At 37.2% G+C, this 22,134-nt stretch overlaps 1 protein-coding gene and 1 pseudogene across 1 annotated transcript; both read right to left on the bottom strand.

Annotated features, from left to right (window-relative positions):
- Positions 1 to 5,315: 5,315 nt before the first annotated feature.
- On the bottom strand, positions 5,316 to 6,278 carry LOC101402467 (olfactory receptor 5A1-like). Its single transcript, XM_004437410.2, has one exon. It carries the CDS (start codon positions 6,276 to 6,278, stop codon positions 5,316 to 5,318), a length of 963 nt encoding a protein of 320 aa, XP_004437467.1.
- Positions 6,279 to 18,602: 12,324 nt separating this feature from the next.
- LOC101408495 (olfactory receptor 5A2-like) lies at positions 18,603 to 19,554 on the bottom strand (annotated as a pseudogene).
- Positions 19,555 to 22,134: the final 2,580 nt, after the last annotated feature.

Here is a 22,134-nt window from a genome sequence, read left to right as displayed (position 1 = left end):
TCTCCTCAAGTGCACACGGGATATTTCCAGGATACATCATATGACAAGACACAAAACATGCCAAGAAAATTTAAGATTGAAATCATACCAAGTACCTTTTCTGACAACATTGATGTGAAGATAGAAATCCAGAAGAGTAATGCTGGAAAATGTACGCATATGTGGAAACTAAACAACACAATAGTGAACAGCCAACGGGTAGAATGAGAAATCAAAAGAGAAATCAAAAAATATCTTCAAATCAATGAAAATGGAAACATAATACATCACAACCAATGGGATGCTATAAAAGTAGTTTTGAGAGGGAAGTTGATAGCGATAAATGCACATATTAAGCAGGCTGGCCTGGTGGCATAGTATTTAAATTTTTGGGCTCCACTTCTGCGGCCTGGGGTTCTCAGGTTTGGACCCCGGGCGTGGACTTACACACTGCTTATCAAGCCATGCTGTGACAGGCGTCCCACAGATAAAGTAGAGGAAGATGGGCACAGATGTTAGCCCAGGGCCAATCTACCTGAGCAAAAAGAGAAGGATAGGCAACAGATGTTACCTCAGGGCTAACATTCCTCACACACAGGCAAAAACAGCACATATTAGGAATATAGAAGAATCTCAAATAACACTGTGACTTTACACTTCAGGGACTAGAAAAGAAGAAAAAACTAAGCCCAAAATGAGTAGAAGGAAGGAAATAACAAAGATCATGGTGGAAACAAATAAATTAGAGACCAAAAAGCAAGAGAAATAATCAATGGAGTTAGGAAGTCGTTTTCAAAAAGATAAACAAAATTGACAAACCTTTAACCAGACTAAAAAAAAAAGACAGAAGACTCACATAAATAAAATCAGAAATGAGTTTATAAATCATTCCTAAATTCAGAATCTTCTCCATCAGATTCTACTAAACCGTTAAGGAAAAATTAATGCAAATCCTCCTCAAACACTTTCGAAAAATTAACAGGAAGGAATACTTCCAATCACATTTTAGGAGGCCAGTATTACCCTGACACCAAAGCCAGAAAAGGACATCAAAGAAAAGAAAACTATACACCAATATCTATTCTGAATATAGATGCAAATATTTTCAATAAAATATTAGCAAACCAAATTCAACAATACAGTAAAAGGATTATACACTATGACCAACTGGGATTTATCCATGAGATGGAAAGATGGTTCAACATGCACAAATCAATAAATGTGATACGTCACATTAACAGAATGAAAGATAAAAATCATACTATCATTTCAATAGATGCAGAAAAAGCATTGGACAAAATACAACATCATTTCATGATTAAAACCCTCAAAAATTAGACATAGAAGAAACATACCTCAAACTAACAAAGGCTTTATAAACAAACCCACAGCTAGCATTATACCCAACAGTGAAAAACTGAAAGCTTTTCCTCTAACATCAGGAACACAACAAGTACGCTCAATCTCAACACTCTTAAACAACATAGTACTAACAGTTAGAGCAAAAAGGCAAGATAAAGAAATAAAAGACATCCAAATTGGGAAGAAAGAAGTAAAATTGTCATTATTTGCAAATGATATGAACTTGTACATAGAAAAACCTAAAGATGCAACCAAAAAAGTGTTGAAGTAATCAAGGAACTCAACAAAGTTAAAGGATATAAAATTGACATTCAGCAATCAGTTGCAATCCATGAGCACGAAATATCATTCCATTTCTTTCTACCTTCTTCAACTTCTTTCAACAATGTCTTAGAATTTTCAGTGTACAGGATTTTCACCCACTTGGTTAAATTTATTTCTTGGTATTTTATTGTTTTTATTGTGACTGTAAATGGGATTGTATTTTAGATCCTCCTTTCTACTTGTTCATTATTAGTATATAGAAAAACAACTGACTTTCATATATTGATTTGGGGCCCTGCAAATTTAATGTATCCATTTATTATTTCTAATAGATTTTTGTTGGATTCTTTATGACTTCCTGTACATAAAATCGTGTCAACTGCAAATAGTGACAGTTGTACTCCTTCCTTTCCAATTTGGATATCTTTTATTTCTTTTTTGTGCTTAATTGCTCTGGTTAGATCTTCCAATACTATGTTGAATAAGAGTGGTGAGAGGGGCATACTTAGACAAACATGTTTTGATATTAGTTAATTTCCCTGAAATTCAGCAAATTATTATTTTTGATTCAGTGCTCTATTTTTAACTTCTACAGTGTGTTAGGCTTTATAGACATTGTCTCATTAGATTCTAGACAATCCTATTATCCCCATATTACAGGCGAAAACCAGAATTAAAGAGTTCAAGATCACATCATTAAGAAATTTCAGCACTAGAACTAAACATCAATCCCTCACCCCAGAGTAATACTGACATTTTAGATTACAGATGATTCTTTTCACTGAAGGTAAGAGAATTTGGCTAAGGGGAAAGAGAATCTGAAGAAGATCCCTGAGTGGAGGATATGGAAGTGAGGGAGAGAGAAGTGTTAAAGAATGGGTGAGAACAGAAACCTCATAAATCTTACAAGGACCACAAATCTTACTCCACGTAGGTCCTACTGGAAGAATCACAAAGATATTGAGATAGCACAGAATCCACTGTTTTCTATAAATCTTTCCCTCTCCCTTTGAGCCAGATGCCCTAAGATAACAAAGTTCTTGCCAAAGGTTGAAATTGCCAATTTCTTTTCAAAAAACTTTTTTCAACTGAGCCCTATTGCACTCCAAGATGGGTGCTTTTGGCCCTGAAACTGACTGTCCACTCACAGCAAGAGAGATGCCCACAGATACAGATCATCTTAAACGTGTTATTAGGGCAGAGGTGAAAGAAGAAAAGACAATTACAGGGAGCAAATTCTCCAGGTACTTTCTCTCTGGAGCCATGGTTGTCATGGAGCTTTTTCCCTGCTAATTTCATGCCTCACTTTGCCATGTCCCTTCTGATTCAATTCCCCACTTCCCCATGGTCCTATTATGATCTCGTAATTATGGCTTTTCTTTTAAACCTCGTGGAATCTTTTAAGCTAGACAGGACCTAGAGATCATCTAGCGCAAAACAATCAATTCTCAGGTGACAACCTGAAGCCAATGGAGCTAAGAGATTTGCCCAATATGTGGCTGGCAGAATATCTTGATAACAATAAATTAGATATGTGGACACCACCCTGTTTACAAAGCACTTTCATTTCAGATATATACATATATACATTTTCTCAACTCCCTAACCTGAATCAATTATCACAGCAGTCCTCTGAGGCAGACATGGCATGATTTCCCATGCATAAGTGAAGATAATGAAGCAATAAGGAATACAATAAAACTAATTCATGACAGAGCCACAAATTATGGTGGTTAATACCTTGGGCACTGGCATAAGCCAATCTGGGTGGAATTCCAGCTTTCCACTTGCTGTTTGTGTGACCATGAGCAAATTAACCTCTTCAAGCCTCCATATTATCATCTGCAAAATGTGGCTGATAGTAGTACCTACTTCATAGAGTAGCTTTTCATACAGAGAATCAAATTAGATAATGCTTATACAGCACTTAGCAGAGTGTGAACCATACTTTCTATTAAGAATGGTTGTAATTTGTGTGTTCTGAATTGGAGTTCTTTCCAAGGTAGTATACTGCATTACTAATATTTTATTTAAAATATCTACTTAAGATCATTCCTGCAAATTCTTCTTTTTTGTTTTTTGTATATTTTTAGATGGAGCACATCTGCTCTGCCATTACTAGGGATATAGAGATGTTTTAGGAAGGTCCCATGTATGGTTTGATCTACTTTACTAATCTTACTTCTAGGGAGAAAGTGATGGATGGGTTAATGAATTGATTATTTGACTTACCACTTGCTAATTTGTTAGAAGTTACAAATTCACTGTGATAAGAACTGTAACAATTTAATGTTTTAGACTGAACAGATCTTAAGATAGTTTTAAAGGTAGAATACCAAATGTATAGAAATTGGGCGCCATGACCAAGCAATAGAGGACATGTTTGTGGTCAGTAAGAACCACTTATATTCCATACATGACACTTTGTGAGCTTCAAGATGGATTGTTGCTATCCTGGGAAGAACATCGCAAACTTCAATATGCCCAAAGGTTCTATCTGTAAAATGGGGATAATTTCTTACATGCCAACTGCACACGATAATAGAAAAAAAATCTACATCTATTCAATGTAACTAATGAAATGTAAAGTGTTGTGTAAATACTAATCCTAATATGTATGGAGCTTAGTCCATAAACTCTTGACAGAAGGAAATCTATCTTTTTAAAGTTTTCTTTAATTTCTCTTAGTTGGACTCTGAGTCTCCATGGTACCCCCAAATCTGGTGGCTCTGCTCTTCCCTGGTCATACTGAAGGACCTGGAATTCCTGGGAGGCTCAGATCTTTGGGACTCAGACTCTGCCTCCCTAGACATACCAGGACCGCCTTTACTTCTTATCTTGCATGATTTCTGTGAAGTTACCATGGAGCTTGCTCCAGGCCACCTATGACCATAAACAGATGACTTTGACTTCTTTCTAGCCTCTGAGAATCTCCCCAACTCTTGCCCAAAAAGTGAGCCTTCTTTCTACCATTCCTTTCTCCCATCTGTTTTTCACAATTCACTTCAGAAGGAATTTCAGAGAGTAAGATAAAGGCAACAAGATTATTTGGGAATAAAGCCAGAACATTCTTTTTTCCTCTCCTCTCCTTTTGTCGCCTCTCCTGCCTTAGCCTCCCTTCCCCTTCTCTTCCCTCTATTCCCTTTCTCTCTTGACTCTTTCTCTCTCTCTCTGTCTTTCTCTCTATTTCTCTCTCTCACTCTGGCTTTCTCTTTCTGTGTCACTCTCTCTCACACTGATTTTCTTTCTCTGTTTGGAATTAAAATGATAAAGTTCACTATAAATTATTTTTAACTTTCATATATGTAACTTTTACATTATTTATTTTATTTTTATTGAAATATAGATAAATGCATGAAATCAAAAATAAATGAAAGAAATTTTACAAATTGTAAAGAACCATCAGTGTGGCCTCCTAGGGTCTTGTATTTCTCTACTTCTAACAGCTATCAGAACCTCTGTTCTCAAAACATAGGGTTTTATCTGCCTGGGTCTAATCATGGAGAGAAGCCTTTTAAACTGAATTCAATGTTAATGACATTGCCTCAGACAGACCACTTGCTGGTGGCACTAAACATAATGGCAACAGAAATCAAGGAGCCAGGTTTTCATTTAGCTATACTTAGCTATTCTTGTGATCTAAAAAAGGTTACTTACATGTTCTTACCCCTTTTCCTTATAGGGGAATAATATCTGCACAAATATTTTTCTTACTGAAGTAAATGTGTTGCCCTCTTTATCACCCTCTTGAGGGCCTCTTTGGTCTCCTTGTTCCTCAGACTATAGATAACAGGGTTTAACATGGGGATAAGGATAACATAGAACACTGACAGCACCTTGTCTTGCTTCTCAGAGTGGCTAGAGCTAGGATGCATGTACACTGAGAGACCTGTTCCATAGAAGATTGCCACAACTACCAGGTGGGAGGCACAAGTATTGAAGGCCTTTGCACTACCTTTGAGAGAGTATATTTTCAGGATGGCAGCTACAATGAAACCATAGGATAAGAGGATAACAAGAAAAGACCCAAACCCAATTAAAAAAGCTACCAGAAAAAGAATCATATGGCTGATGAAGGGATTGGAGCAAGACAAGGAAATAATCTGGGTTATGTCACAGAAGAAATTTGGAATGATATTGGGCCCACAGTAATAGAGATGAAAGCAAGGGATTGTTTCAGCTAAGCTACTAAGGAAACCACTCACATAGGCCCCAGTAACCATCTTCTGACAGAGGCCAGGAGCCATGATGGCTGAGTACTGCAGAGGCCTACCAATAGCAACATATCTGTCATAGGCCATGGCGGCCAAAAGACAGCACTCAGTGAGACACATCCAGGATGCAACAAAATACTGGGTGGCACAGGCAATAAATGAAATCATTTTTTCTTCTTTCAAGAAATCTGAAAGCATTCTTGGGTTGGTAGAAGAAGAATAACAGATGTCTATAATTGACAGGAAACTGAGAAAAAAGTACATAGGTGTGTGAAGGTGGGAGTCCATCCTGATTAGGATGATGAGACCCAGGTTCCAGATGAGGGTTACCAGGTAGACTCCTAGGAAGATTGGAAAGAAGATAAGCTGCACTGCTTTTTCACGTGAAAGTCCTAGGAGAACAAACATGGCCACAGAGGTGTGATTTTGATCTCCTTCCGTGGACCGGCTTGATGACATCTGCTGAGAAAAAGATGAGAGTAGGAAATGGATTGATTGTCAAAAAACACAAAGAAATCCTCTTCATTTCTTTCCAGTCATGCAGATGACTAGATATACATCTTAAGTCATCAATGTTGATTTAATCTGTGTCTTCCATGTATAATCACCAAACTTAATGGAAAAATTCTCTTGTGTAAATACTGTCATTCTCTTTGGGGTCAAAAGACAGTAAACAGACATCATTAGTACATTATCTCCTAAAATGTCTTAATTTCATGTTTTCTCATTCCAATTTTACAAATATCTGGGAATTGGAAATAAACTAAAATAGGAAAACTACCATCTCTCTATATGGTGAAACACAATGATACTGATCAGTCATGGCTCTGAAATTAAATCAGTGCTTGAAAAATCCCTGAATCATCCTGGACCTTATAGTTGAATAAGGATGGTGAAGCAGTGCTCTTAAAAATCCCATTGAGGACTAACATTCAATTAATCTGTAATCAGGGAGGGTGGACAGTTCTGTAACTGTCTTTCTGCTTTCACAAAGCCTGGAGGGATATAAGAATAGTGTAATGTGATGGTGGGAAGAGTCACACACAAAGAAGCAGCTTGGAAGTGGATATGACTTACCCAACTCAATGACTCTAGGCAGGCTCCATGGAACTTAGATAAGACAAGGTTTTAAGAGCCATTATGCACCCATCCTTGCAGGTGCAGATTTTTATTTCCTCAAAACAGAGATACTTATGAGTTAAACTGTCTAAGGCAGCAATTCTTGATCTTCTTTGGGTCAGTAATACTCTTGAAAATGTTGGAAACTCTGAAACCTCTACCCGGCAACATGCAACCGCATACCACCTTCCCATATGGTTTTATTGGATTCTCAATCAGACTCAAGTCTATTCATGATTTCCAGGCTAAAACTTCTCCTAAAAAGTAAAGTGACTTTTAAACCCATGTTTAAAAGCTCATGTAAGAGTTAGGATGCTTAGGCAATCGATGTGGAGATTAGGAAACTGAGGCAGGATTTATAAAAGTTCTTTCTCTTTCTCACTGAAGCCAGTCCAGAGAAGGCAAGCATTAAGTTTTCAGGCCAAATGGTAAATAACCGAAAGACTATTTTTGCCTCAGGCACTGTATGCCATCTTCAAGATGCAATAGCTGTCATCTCTCTAGTTGATTATTAGAACGTCTCCCTACAGAGACATATTTTTATTTAGATGAACTCAAACTAGAAAGAAAATCATGGAAAACTGTGAAAGGTAGAAAATAGATGTCAAATATTGCCTGAGAGTTGTGTACATGGGTAAACTTAGAAGTCTTGGAGATTTCCCTGGAGAAAGTCTGTGACCTTATGGAATAAGCTATGTCTGCGAACTATAAATATTTGTCAATGTTAGTCATCCAGAACGTCTTCCTCCACAAACATTTCCTAGTCTCTTAGTTCCAAAAATGAATGAAAAGAAAAAATCCACATAGAAGCATAAGTCTATAAACTGAAAAATTTTATATGTAAGAGTTCACTTTCCAAAATCAGATCAATTATTGCTTCATGGTGCACTGTTTTGAAAAAAATTCTGTAGGAATTAAGAGATTAATTAGACATGAAAAGCAAGATGTTTTCCATCAATATAGAAGGAGAAATGGTGGTGGACAGACTATTTATTTACCAACTCAGACATAGATGTGGCTCGGTACACAGTGAGAATGAATGGAGGGAGAATTTTGTGAGATGAGAGCAGAATATTGTATTCTTCATCATCATCACCGTCATTATCTTAACCAACAGTCATGTGAACAAAAGGTTTATTGAGTAGCTACAATATACACTGTTCTTCTCCTTCTACTCACGGACATATTCACAACTTCCTCTAATGTTCCTTCATTCAATATGGTAACCTTAAGCCTCATGTTCTGTCTACTAAACACAGATAGTACTCTGAAAATTGCCTCTATATTTGTATTATATCCCTTTGGAACTCCAATTACATGTGTGTTGAAACTTCTTCCTCTAATATCCACATCACTGAAAGATTCATTATTTGTATTTCTCTACTGTGTTCTGTTTAATTTTTACAGTTTCTCTTTCAGTAAATTCATTCTATCATAAGTTGTGCAAATTGCCTGTTTAAGTCATCCACTGAACTTCAAATTTCAATCATAAAATTTTGTTTTCTCTCTAAAGGTTCCATTTTCTTCATTACTCAAATGGTCAGCTTTGATAATCTCTTATTCTTTCATCATACTTTCTATAGTATCCTTTATTTAAACATTTTAAATGTACTTATTAAAATTATTATTGTCTAATAACAGAAATACGTAGTTTTGCATGCCTCATTCTATACTTGGAGGTTATTGCTGACTCTAGTTCACGTGCAATGTTTATTTGTATGTTTAGTGATTTTTATATCTTAAGTTCATGTTTCTTTAAAATTTATCTGTAGGAATCATTGATGCTTGGGTTTAAAATGTGTTCCTTCAGAAGTTACTTATATTACTTCTGTCAAATACTTTGAAGGCAACATCAACACAGAATCCCTTTAAACAAAAATTTTGACTTGGCGTTTTTGGGGTCACATTCACAATGATATTTAGGCAGCATATTTCCATAAGCAGATGGATTAGATTAAAAATGATTAAAGAAAGGAGTGACACCATCATTTAACAGAGAAAGACATTTCCTGTTTTTCTTCCACTTTTGTAACAATGAATTGGATATCCATCCACAAACAAAAGTACCTTCGTGAGTTGTAGTATCCAGCAACATACCCCAAGGGGCACAGGGGTAATCTTGCCAACCTGTGCATCAAGTAATAGGCAGACAGACTTTACTATGGGCTACAGAGCCAGCAGGAGCCAGCGAAACTGCCCCAATCTATCTTGGCCATGGCCGGGTAAAGCCTGGAGAGTGTTGACTTGGGTAGGAAACCACGAATGAGACAGACTTTGTGGAAGCCCAGCCTTGCTGAGGGGGGATTCCAGTGCGCTACTGGAGCAGAAAAAAAGTGTGAGGTTCATCACAGCGGAGACAGTGAAAGGAGGTTTCCCAGCACCACTCCCGTCAAGGCACACTGAACAAGGCAAACTTGAGCAGTGGTGACCTCTTCAACAGGGAACAAGAGCAGTGAGTGAGTACCCAGCTACCCCAGTAGAGCTGGTCACAGCTGCAGAAATCCGTTTCTGTCCAGAAGTACCTAGAATACTGAAAAGGCTAGTACGTGACAGGAGGGAGAAGGAAGATCAGGAAAGAAGCAGATAAGAATACCAAAGGGCATTAAAGGTACACAGTTCCTGCTGACTGCACTCAGGATTTCAGCAGGAAGTTCACATATGAGCCTCTAGGAGTGCCTCACAGGAGGATCTCCCAACTGGATCTATCAGAAATCCAAACAACCCAGTGCTAAACCCACACCTCCTCCCATACCACAACTGACCCCTTGTGCACATTTCCAAGGGCAGCAGAGATAGAAATCTGGTAAACTGAATGTTCTCAGAAAAATAGACCTGGGTCTGTGGGCAAGAGAGAAACCACAAACATGAGCTGTAGCATCACATTCTGGAAAACAAAAAAGAGGTTTTAGGTAGCCACCCTGGTGAGTAATAAGATCAGAGAAGACACAATAGCTTAAGAATTTTTCCACAAGAAGGAGGAAGATGAGTGGAGCAGGTTTACCCATACCAAGGAGAGAAAACCTCACATATAACACCACCAATTACAGTATATCCCATCTGAAGGTAACTAGTAAGCATTAAGGAGATGTCTGCTGCTTCAAGTGCCAAATCAGTGATGCAAAACTACAAAGAACACAAAATATCAAGAAAACATGCCATCATCAAAGATAACAATGATTCTCCAGAACCGAGCTCAAAAGCACAGAATTTTGTGACCTAGCTGATAAATATTTTAAAATATCTGTTTTGAAAAAATTCAATGAAGCATAAGAAAACTCAGAAAAACAATTTATTGAGATCAGGAAAAATAATGGACAAAATGAGATACTTACCAAGGAGACAGAAATTATGAAAGGAACAAAATAGTAATTCTGCAGCTGAAAAATTCACTGAGTGAAAAGATAAATGAAATAGAGAGCATTTTCAATAGAGTAGAGCAAATGGAAGACAGATAAGTGAGCTAGAGTACAGAAAGTTTGAAATAACCTGGTCAGAGCAGAGGGAAAAAAAAAGAATGAAAAAGTACAAAGAAAGCCTACATGATCTATGGGATACCATCAAAACAAAATTAGAATAATTGGCTTTCAGAAGGGGAAAAGAGACAGAAGGGGGCAGAAAATTAATTAAAGAAATAATTTCAAGAACATCTAAAACATGGGGAAACACTTGGACATATAGGTCATGAAGCTAACAGATTAACATATTATCTCATGCCAAAAGACCTTCCCCAAGAAACATTATAATAAAACTGTCAAAAATCAAAAATAAAGAGAGAATCCTAAAAACAATCAGAGAAAAAATATTTGTAACCTACAAAAAATAATTGTAACAACCTGTTCATTGTAAGCTATCAGCAGTTTTCTCAGCAGATACCCTACAGGCCAAGAGAGAGTGGAATGCCATAACCATTGTTGAAAGAAAAACTTGCTATCCAAAAATACTCTATCCAGCAAAGTTATACTTAAGATATGAAGGAGAAATAAAGACTTTCCCAAAAACACAAAAGTTGGGATTGTTCATCACCTCTACACCTGTCTTCCAAAAACTGCTGAAAGGCGTTTTTCAAGCTGAAATAAAAAGACACTAGTCAGTGATATGAAACATATGAAAGTATACCAAACAGTGATAAGGGTAAATATATAGTCAGACTTAAAAAACTCTAATTCTGTAATAGGATGGTATGTTAACCACTTCACTATAGTATAAAGGTTAAAAGTGAAGTGTATTGAAAAAATTGTAGCTACTATAATTTTTAAAGAATACACAATGTAAAAGGAGTTAAATAATGACATTAAATAATACAAAAAGAGAGAGTAAAAAGGTACAGCTTTTGTAGACAATTGAAGTTAACTTGCTATCAGGTTAAAATGGACTGCTTTCTCTACGAGATGTTTATGTAAGCCTCATGGTAACCACAAAGCAAAAACCTAGAGTAGATTCACAAAAGACAAAGAAAGGAGTAACAGAGCATACAACCACAAAAAATCACCAATGTACAAAGGTAGGCAGAAACAGAGGAAAAAAGAAACAATGGAAATACAAAACAACCAGAAAACAATTAATAATATGGTATTTGTAAGTCCTCACATATCAATAGTCACTCTAAATGTAAATGGCTTTAATTCACCAATCAAAAGGCAGAGTACTGGATAGATAAAAAAAATAAGACCCAACTATATGCTACCTACAGTAGAATCACTACAGTTTTAAGACACGCATAGGCTCAAATTGAAGGGATGGAAAAAGATATCCCATGCAAGTGGAAACCAAAAGAAAGCAGAAATTGCTATATTTATATCAGACAAAATAGACTTAAAGCAAAATATGGAAACAAGAAACAAAGAAGGCCATTAATGATAAAGGGGTCAATTCATCAAGAAGACATAACAAATGTAAATATATACTCACCCAAAATCAGAGCACATAATATATTAAGCAAATACTCACAGATCTAAAGAGAGAAATAGACAACAATACAATAATAGTAGGGGACTTTAATACCCCACTTTCATAATGGAGACATCATCCAGACAGAAAATCAAAAAGGAAATGTTGGGGGCCAGCCCTGGTGGCCTAGTGGTTAAGTTCAATGCACTCCACTTCAGCGGCCTGGGTTCAGTTCCTGGGTGCAGACTTACACCACTCCTTTATCAGTGGCCATGATGTGGCAGCGACCCACATACAAAAAAAGAGGAAGATTCACAACAGATGTTAGCTCAGGGCAAATCTTCTTAAGCAAAAAAAAAAAAAAAAGGAAATGTTGGACTTGAATCACATTAGACCAAATGGACTCAACAGACATGTATAAAACACTTCATTCAATAGCAGCAGAATACACTTTCTCCTGAAGTGCACACGTAATATTTCTAGGATAGATCATGTGGCAGGACACAAAACAAGTCTTAGAAAAATTTAATATTGAAATCATAACAGATATCTTTTCTGAAAACATTGGTCTCAAACTAGAAATTCACAAGAAGAAGGCTGGAAAATCTACAAATAGGTGGAAACTAAACAACACATTCCTGAACAACAAATCAGTCAAATGAGAAATCAAAATAAAAATTAAAAAAAGTCTTGAAACAAATGACAATGGAAACATAACACACCAAAACCAGTGGGATGCTACAAAAGCAGTTCTGAGAGGGAAGTTTATAGCAATAAATGCATATATTAAGAATATAGAATGAGTTGGGGGCTTCTCCCCTCCCTCAATTTTTTGAAAGAGTTTGAGAAGGATAGGTATTAAGTCTTCTTTGAATGTTTGGTAGAGGAAGAAGGTCAAATACTGTATGATCTCACTCATTAAGTAGTAGATAATAACAACAACAAACCAACACATAAAGACAGAGATTGGATTGGTGGCTACCAGAGGGGAAGGGGGGAGGGAGGAGGGCAAAAGGGATAATTAGGCACATGTGTGTGGTAATGGATTGTAATTAGTATTTGGGTGGTGAACATGAGAACATGATGTAATCCACGCAGAAATATAAGTACAATGGTGTACACCTGAAATTTATACAATGTTACCTCAATAAACAAAAAAATTAAAAGAATATAGAAGAATCTCAATAACAACCTAACTTTACACCTCCAGGAACTAGAAAAGGAGAACAAATTGAGCCCAAAGTGAGTAGAAGGAAGGAAATAACAAAGATTAGAGTGGAAATAAATGAACTAGAGACCAGAAAGACAGTAGAAAAAAATCAAATTTAAGAGCTTATTTTCAAAAAGATGAACAAAATTGGCAAACCCTTAGTGAGACTAAGAAAAACAGACAGAAGATTCAAATATGTAAAGTCAGAAATGAATGAGTCATTACGTATGATATTATAGAAATACATAAGATCCTAAGAGACTACTATGAACAATTACATGCCAACAAATTGAATAATCTGGAAGAAATGGACAACTTCCTAGAAATATACACCCTACTAGGAGTGAATCAGGAGAAAACAGAAAATCTGAATACAACAATATTGAGTAAGGAAATTGAATCCTTAATCAAAAACCTCCTAACACAGAAAACCCTAGAACCAGATGACTTCTCTGGCAAACTCTACCAGATATTCAAAGAATTAGTGCCAATCCTTCTCAAATTCTTCCAAAAAATAGAACAGGCAGGAGTGCTTCCAATCATACTTTATGAGGCCAGCATAACTCCAATAGCAAAGCCAGATAAGGACACCACAAGAAAAGAAAAATGTAGACAAATATCCATCCTGAATATAGATGTAAAAATTCCCAATTGAGTATTAGTAAACTGAATACAACAACACAGTAAAAGGATTATACACCATGACAAACTGAGATTTATCCCTGGGATGGAAGGATGGTTCAACATGCACAAATTAATAAATGTGATATACCACATTAATAGAATGAAAGATAAAAATCAAATGATCATTTCAATAGATGAAGAAAAAGCATTGGATAAAATAGAAGATCTTTTAATGATTGAAACTCAAAAATTGGATATGGAAGGAACATAGCGCAACATGATAATGGCCATATAAAACAAACTTATAGCTAACATTATACCCAATGGTGAAAAACTGAAAGCTTTCCTCTAATATCAGGAACAAGACAAGGGTGCTCATTCTCCCCACCGTTCTTCAACATAGTACTGCCAGTCTTAACTAGCACAAAAAGCAAGATTAGGAAATAAAAGACATCCAAACTGGGAAGGACGAAGTAAACGGCTTTTATAGACGTTGTCTCATTAGACTAGATAATCCTATTATCCCCATTTTACAGGTGAAAAACAAAACTTAATCATTAAGAAATTGCAAAACTAGAACTCAACATCCGCCACTCACCCCAGAGTAATACTGACATTTTAGATTAGAGATTGTTCTTTTCACTGAAGGTGAGAGAATTTGAGTAAGGAGAAAGAGAATCTGAGGAAGAGCCCTAAGTGAAGGATGTAGAAGTAAGAAAGAAGGGGTAGAGAATGGGAGAGACTGAGGACCATGATCCATGCTCCACTTAGGTGCTACTGGAAGAATCACATGGATATTGAGATAGCACAGACCACAGTTTTCTATAAATCTTGCCCTCTCACCTTGACCCAGACTCTCTTGGAAGAAAGAGTTCTTGCCAGAGGTTCAAACTGCTTATTTGCTTTTCAAAGGAATTTTCCAAGTGTCTCTATTGCACTCCAAGATGGGTGGTTTTGGCTGTGAAATTGGCTGTCCACTCACAGCCAGACAGATGCCCACAACTGAGGATCCTCTTAAATGTGTTTTTAGAGCAGAGGTGAAAGGAGAAAAGACAATTAGAGGGAGAAAACTCTCCAGGTACTTGCTTTCTGGAGTCATGGTTCTCATGGAGTTTTTTCCCCGATAATTTCATGTCCCACTTTGCCATGTCCCTTCTGATTCAATTCCCCACTTCCCTATGGTCCTATTATGATCTCGTGATTATCACTTTTCTTTAAAGAAACTTGGAATCTTTTGAGCTGGAAATGACCTCGAGATCTTCTGGTCTAATACCATCATTTTCAAGATGAGGAACTTGAAGACAAAGGAACTAAGAGATTTGTCAAAGATGACACAGATGGCTGGTAATATAGCTTGATAACAATAAATTAGATATGTGGACACTTCCCTGTTTACAAAGGGCTTTCATTTTAGATATATGCATACATACATATTCTCAACTCCCTGATGTGAATCAATCATCACAGCAGCCCTGTGATGAACACATGTCATGATTTCCTATGAGACAGGGGCCACACCCTGTGGTCTCTGGGGCTGGCATGTATGCTGGTGATCTGCTCTAAACTTCAGATTAGGGCACCCTGCCCCGCCAGGGATATTCACGCCTTGGATGTTGCTACCACTGCTGGAGGGACCATCAATAAAATAATTTCCAAAAAAAATGTTTTTAATTTTCACATATCAAATTTTATAGATTTTATTTTATTTTTATTGAAAAATAAATAAATGCTTAACAATTAAAAATAAATAAAAGAAATAGAGAAAATCAATGAGGAAAGAACCAACTGTGAGGCTTCCTAGGTTCTTATCATTTCTCTACGTATAGTATCTATCAGAACATTTATTCCCAAAACACAAGGTTTTATATACCTGGGTCTAATTATGGACAAAGACCATTTAAAGTGAACTCAATGTTGGTGACACTGCCTCAAACAGATCACTTGGTGGTGACAGCTAAACATAATGGCACCAGGAATCAAGGAGACATGTTTTCAGTTCTTCTCTCTACGGGCTATCTTGTGACCTACAAAAGTCACTTAAGTATTGTTGCCCTTGTCTTGCTTATGGGGGAAATAACACCTGCACAAATATTGTTCATAAATGTATTAGCCTCTTGACTGCCCACTTGAGGGCCTCTTTGATCTCCTTATTCCTCAGACTACAGTTAAGAGGCTTTAACTTGGGGATAAAGATAATGTAGAACACAGACAGCACGTTGCCCTGCTTCTCAGAGTTGCTAGAGCTAGGATGCGGGTGCACAGAGAGTCTTGTGCCATAGAGGAGTGTCACAACTGCCAGGAGGGAAGCACAGGTATTGAGGCCTTGACACCACCGTTAGCAGAAGATATTTTCAGGATGGAAGCTTCAATGAAGCTGTAGAATAAGAGGATAACTGGGAAAGAACCAAGTCCAGCAAAAACAGCTACCAGAAAAAGAATCATTTGGCTGACGAAGGGATTAGAACAAGACAAGATGATAACCTGGAGTATGTCACACACAAAACAAATGTTGAATACTATTGGGCCCACTGCAGTAGAGATGAAAACAAGGGACCGTTTGAACTTAGCTACTGAGGATACCACGTCCATAGGCTGCATTTCCCTGTTTACAAAGCACTTTCATTTTAGATATACACACTTTCTCAACTCCCTGACCTGAATCAATTATCACAGCAGCCCCGGCTGGCAGACATGGCATGATTTCCTATGCATAAGTGAGGACATGGAAGCAATAAAGAATACAATAAAACTGATTCATAACAAAGTCACAGATCATCATGGTCAATACCATGTGCATTGTTATCAGCTAGTCTGGGTTCAATTCCAGCTTTCTATATCCTGGTTGTGTGACCTTGGGCAAATTAACTTTTGCAAACATCACTGTTATCACCTATAAAATGGGGCTGATAGTATCAGCAACTTCATAGAGTAGCTCTTTATAGAATTGAATTAGATAATGCTTATAAAGCACTTACCAGAGTGTGAAGTACACAGCATGCCTTCTACTAAAGTAGGTGCAATATGTGTTCTGAATAGGAGTTCTTTCCAACGTATTATGCTGCATTACTAATCCTTCATTTAAAAATATCAACTTAATATCATTCCCACAAACTTTTGAGTTTAGTTTTTTTTTTTTCTTTTTCTAAATGAAGCTCATCTACCCTGCAATTACTAGGGATACATAGATGTTCTAGGAAGGTCCCATTCATGGTTTGATCTACTTCAGCTAATCTTACTTCTAGGGAGAAAGAGGTGGATGGGGTAATGAGTTAATTATTTGATTTAGCACTTGCTAATCAGTTAGTAATTACATATTCATTCTGATAAGAACTGTAATAATTTTTTTAACTGAACAGATTTTAAAGATGGTTTTAAAGATATAACACCAAAAGTACAGAAATTGGGGGCCATTGGGGCCAGCCTTGTGGCCTAGTGTTTAAGTTCAGAACACTCTGCTTAGGCAGCCAGAGTTTGGTTCCCAGACGTGGATTTACACCACTCATCAGCATCTATGCTGTGGCGGCGGCCCACATACAAAACAGAGGATGATTGGCAACAGATGTTAGCTCAGGGCAAATCAGCCACAACAAAAAAAAAGAAAAGAAGGAAAGAAAGAAATTAGGCACCCTAAACAAACAATAGAGGACATGTTTGTGGTCAGTAAGAACCATTTATGTTCCACATATGACACTTTGTGAGCCTCAATATGGATTTTGCTACACTGGGAAGAAGATGGCAGAGCTCAATATGCCCCAAGGTTCTATCTATAAAATGGGGATAATTTCTCACCTGCCAACTGCACATGGTAATAGAAAACAATCATAACTATGCAATGTAACTACATGAAGTATAATGTGTTGTATAAGTACTAATGTAATATGTATGAAGATTATGCCATATACTCTTGTCTGAAAAAAATCTCTCTTTCTAAAATTATCTTTAAATTCTCTCGGTTGAACTCTGAGTCTCCATGGTACCCCCAAGTCAACTGACTCTACTGCTCCCTGGTCGTGCTTAAGGACCTGGAATTCCTGGGAGGCTCAAATCTCTAGGACTCAGACTCTGCCTCCTTAGATATACCATGACAGCCTTCATTTCTGAGTCTTGCATGGTCTCTGGGAAGCCACCATGGAGCATGCTCCAGGCCACCTATGCCCAGAAATTGATGACTTTGACTTCTTTCTAACCTCTGAGAATCTCCTCAACTCTTGACCTGAAAAGCGTCCCTTCTTTCTGCCATTCCTTTTTCCCATCTGTTTTTCACAATACACTTCACAAGGAGTTGCAAAAAGTTAGATGGAGGGAACAAGGCTATTTGAGAATAAAGCCAGACAAATATTTTTCCCTCTACTCTCCTTTTGTCTCATTTCCTCCCTTCCTCTCCCTCGCTCATTCCCCTTCCTGTCTGTATCTCTCTCTCCTTCCAGCTATCTCTTTCTGTGTCCTCTTTCTCACACTGACTTTCTCTCTCTGTGTTGGAATTAAGGTGACAAAGCATTCATTTTTAAAATTATTTCTAACTTACACATATGTAATTTTATACTTTATTTTATTTCTATTTAAATATAAAAAAGCTTAAAAATTAAAAATAATTAAAAGACATTTTAAAAGTAGTAGAGGAAAGAACTGTCTGTGTGGCTTCCTATGTTCCTGTCATTTATCTACATAAAATAGCTATCAGAGCTTCTATTCTCAAAACATAGAGTTTTATCTACCTGACTCGAACCATGGAAGCAAGATTTTTAAACTGAATTCAATGTTGGTAACACTGCATAAGATGGATTACTTGGTGGTGGCAGCTAAACATTATGTCATCAGGATTCCAGGAAACCAGGTCGTCACTTCTCTTAACCTAGCTACTCTTGTGACCTACAAAAGATTACTTACATATTCTTACCCCTGCTTTCCTTAAGGGGGAAATAACATCAGCAGAGATGTTATTCTTAGTGAAGTAAATGTGTTGCCCTCTTTATCACCCTCTTGAGGGCCTCTTTGATCTCCTTGTTCCTCAGACTATAATAAGAGGGTTTAACATGGGAATAAGAATAACGTAGAACACTGAGAGTACCTTGTTCTGCTTCGTGGAGTGGCTAGAGCTAGGATGCATGTACACTGAGAGGCCTGTTCCATAGAAGAGAGTAACAACTGCCAGGTGGGAGGCACAGGTATTGAAGGCCTTGGCACTACCTTTGATGGAGAACATTTTCAAGATGGAAGCTGCAATGAAACCATAGGATAAGAGGATAACAAGCAAAGAACCAAATCCAACAACAACAGCAAACAGAAAAAGAATCATTTGGCTGATGAAGGGATCAGAGCAAGACAAGGAAACAATCTGGGGTGTGTCACAAAAAAAGTGTTGAATGATAATTGACCCACAGCAGTAGAGATGAAAGCAAGGGACAGTTTGAACTAAGCTACCAACAAAAGCACTCCCATAGGCCCCAGCAACCATCTTCTGACAGAGGCCGGGAGCCATGACGGCTGAGTGCTGCAGAGCCTACCAATAGCAACATATCTGTCATAGGCCATGGCGGCCAAGAGGCAGCACTCAGCCTGAGCCATCCAGCAGCCAACAAAATACTGGGTGGCACAGGCAATGAAGGAAATCATTTTTTTGTCCTTTAAGAAGTCTGAAATCATCCATGGACTGATGGAAGAGGAATAGCAGATGTCTATAAATGACAAGAAACTGAGAAAAAAGTACATAGGTGTGTGCAGGTGGAAGTCCATTCTGATTAGGATGATGAGACCCACGTTCCAGACAAGGGTCAGAAGGTAGATCCCCAGGAAGACTGGAAAGAGGATAAGCTGCACCCTTTTTTCATCTGACAGTCCCAGGAGAACAAACATGACCACAGAGGTGTGATTTCTTTCTCTGTCCATGGATCTGCTTGGTACCATCTGCTGAGAAAAAGACGAAAAAGGGAAATTGTTTCATTTTCAAAAAATACAAAGAAATGCTCTTCATTTGTATCCAGTCATGCAACTGACTAGATATACATCTTAAGTCACCAGTGTTGATTTAATCCGTGTCTTCCATGTATAATTACCAAACTTAACTGAAAAGATCTCTTGCATAAATACTGTCATTCTCCTTGGTACAAAAGACAGCAAATGAACATTGTTAGTACATAATCTCCTAAAATGTCTTAATTTCATGTTTTCTCATTTCAGATTTTACAAATATATGAGAATTGGAAATAGACTAAATCAGGAAAATACTGTCATCTATCTATACGGTTAAACAGAATGATTCTGCTCATCTGTGGCTCTAAAATTACTTCAGTGTTTGAAAAAGCCCTGAATCATGCTAGACCTCATAGTCAAGTGAGGATGGTGAAGTAGGTACTCTTTAAAATCCCCTTGGGAACTAATATTCAATGAATCTATAATCAGAGAAAGTGGATAATTCTGTAACCATCTTTCTGTTTTCATAAAGCCTTGAGAGATATAAGAATAATGGAACACGGTGGTGGGAAGAGTCGCACACCAAGAAGAAGCTTGGATCCAGATGTGACTTAAGCAACTTAATGGGCCTAGGAGGGCTGCTAAGAAGTTAGATAAAACCAGGTTGTAAGACACATTATGTGCCTGTCCCAGCAGGTACAGATTTTTATTTCCTCAAATCAGAGATACTAGTTAAACTGTCTATGACAGTGATTCTTGATCTTCTTGGGTCAGTGATACTTGGAAAATCTGTTGGAAATGCTGGAATCTCTACCCAGCAAATAGCAAACACTTACCACCTCCACATAGGGTTTTATTGGATTCTCAATCACCCTTGATTCTATTTAGGGTTCCTAGGTTCAAGGCTTCTCCTACAAAGTACAATGACTTGAATTCATGTAAGTGTTTGGATGCTTAGGCAATAGACATGGGGATTAGGAAATTCAGGCAGGATTTCTGGAAATTCTTTCTCTTGTTTTTTTTGGAGCTTGTCCAGGGAAGGTAAGCACCAAGTCTTCAGGCCAAATCCTAAATAACGAAAAGAATATTTTTCCATCAGGCACTGTATGCCATCATCAAGATGCTATCCCTATCATCTCTCCAGATGGTCATTAGAACATCTCCCAACACAAACACATCTGTATTCAGATGAACTCAAAATAGAATGAAAATCATGAGAAGTAGTGAAAGCTAGAAAATAGATGTCAAATGTAGCCTGGTAGTTCCATATACAGGCAAAAGTAGACATCTTGGAGATTCCCTTGGAGAAAGGCTGTGACAGTAATGGAATAAACTATGTCTATGAACTACAAATATTTGTCAGCATTAGCCAACAACAATGTCTTCCTTCTTCACAACCAATTCCCAACCTCTAGTTCCAAAAATAAACGAAAAGAGAAAATCCCCATAGAAGGACAAGGTGTAGCCTGAGAAATAAGGAAAAAGGGTTCATTTCCCCAAATCAGATTACTCATTGCTTCATGGCAAACTCTTTGGAGAAGAATTCTGAAGGAATGAAGAGATTCATTAGAAAAGAAAGTCAAGATATTTGCCATCAGCACAGAAGGAGAAATGGCAGCAGACAGACTATGTATTTACCATCTCAGACTTAGGTGTGGTTCTGTCCACAGTGAGAATGAATGGAAGGAGAATTTTTGAGAACAGAGCAGAAAATTGCATTCTTCATCATCATCACCATGATTATCGTAACCAGCAATCACGACAACACAAAGATTTATTGAGCAGCTACACTGTACACTGTTCATGTATACTGCTCTTCTCCTTCTACTCATGGACATAGTCAAGCTTCCTCTAATGTCCATTCACTCAACACAGTAACCTTAAGCATTGTGTGCTGTCTACCAAACACAGATAGTACTCTGAAAGTTGCCTCTATATTTCCATTACACGCCTCTGGAACCCCGATTTGAAGTATATTGAGTCTTCTTCCTCTACCCTGTACATCCCTGAAATAATCACTATTTGTGTTTCTCTACTGTGTTCTATTTAATTTTTACAGATCTCCTCCAGTGAACTCATTCTATCATAAGTTGGGCTAATTGGCTGTTTAATTCACCCATTCATGTCAAATTTCAATCATAATATTTTGTTTTCTCACAAGATGTTCCATTTTGTTCTTTTCCCAAATGGTCAGTTTTGATAATCTCTTATTGTTTCATCATACTTTGCATAGTATCCTTCATTTAAACATATTCTACATACTTATTGAAATTATCATCTAATAATTTAAACACATTGATTTGCAAGTCTGATTCCATAGTTTAATGATATTCCTGACTATTACCAAAAGTGATCTGTTTATTGGTGTGCTTAGTGATTTTTTTATCTTAAGTTCATGTTTCTTTAAAAGTTATCAGTGGATCATTGATCCTTGAGTTTAAAAATTTGTTTCTTCAGAAATGATTTATATGACTTTCAGATACCTTGGGGGCAACACCAACCCAGAATTCCTTTAAACAAAAATTTTGAATTGGAGTTTTTTTGACATCACAATAGTGATGATAT

This window comes from Ceratotherium simum, chromosome 34, assembly GCF_057802395.1.
Source record: "Ceratotherium simum simum isolate JZ-2026a chromosome 34, ASM5780239v1, whole genome shotgun sequence".
NCBI lineage: Eukaryota > Metazoa > Chordata > Mammalia > Perissodactyla > Rhinocerotidae > Ceratotherium > Ceratotherium simum.
This window is presented reverse-complemented; position numbering and strand designations above follow the sequence as displayed.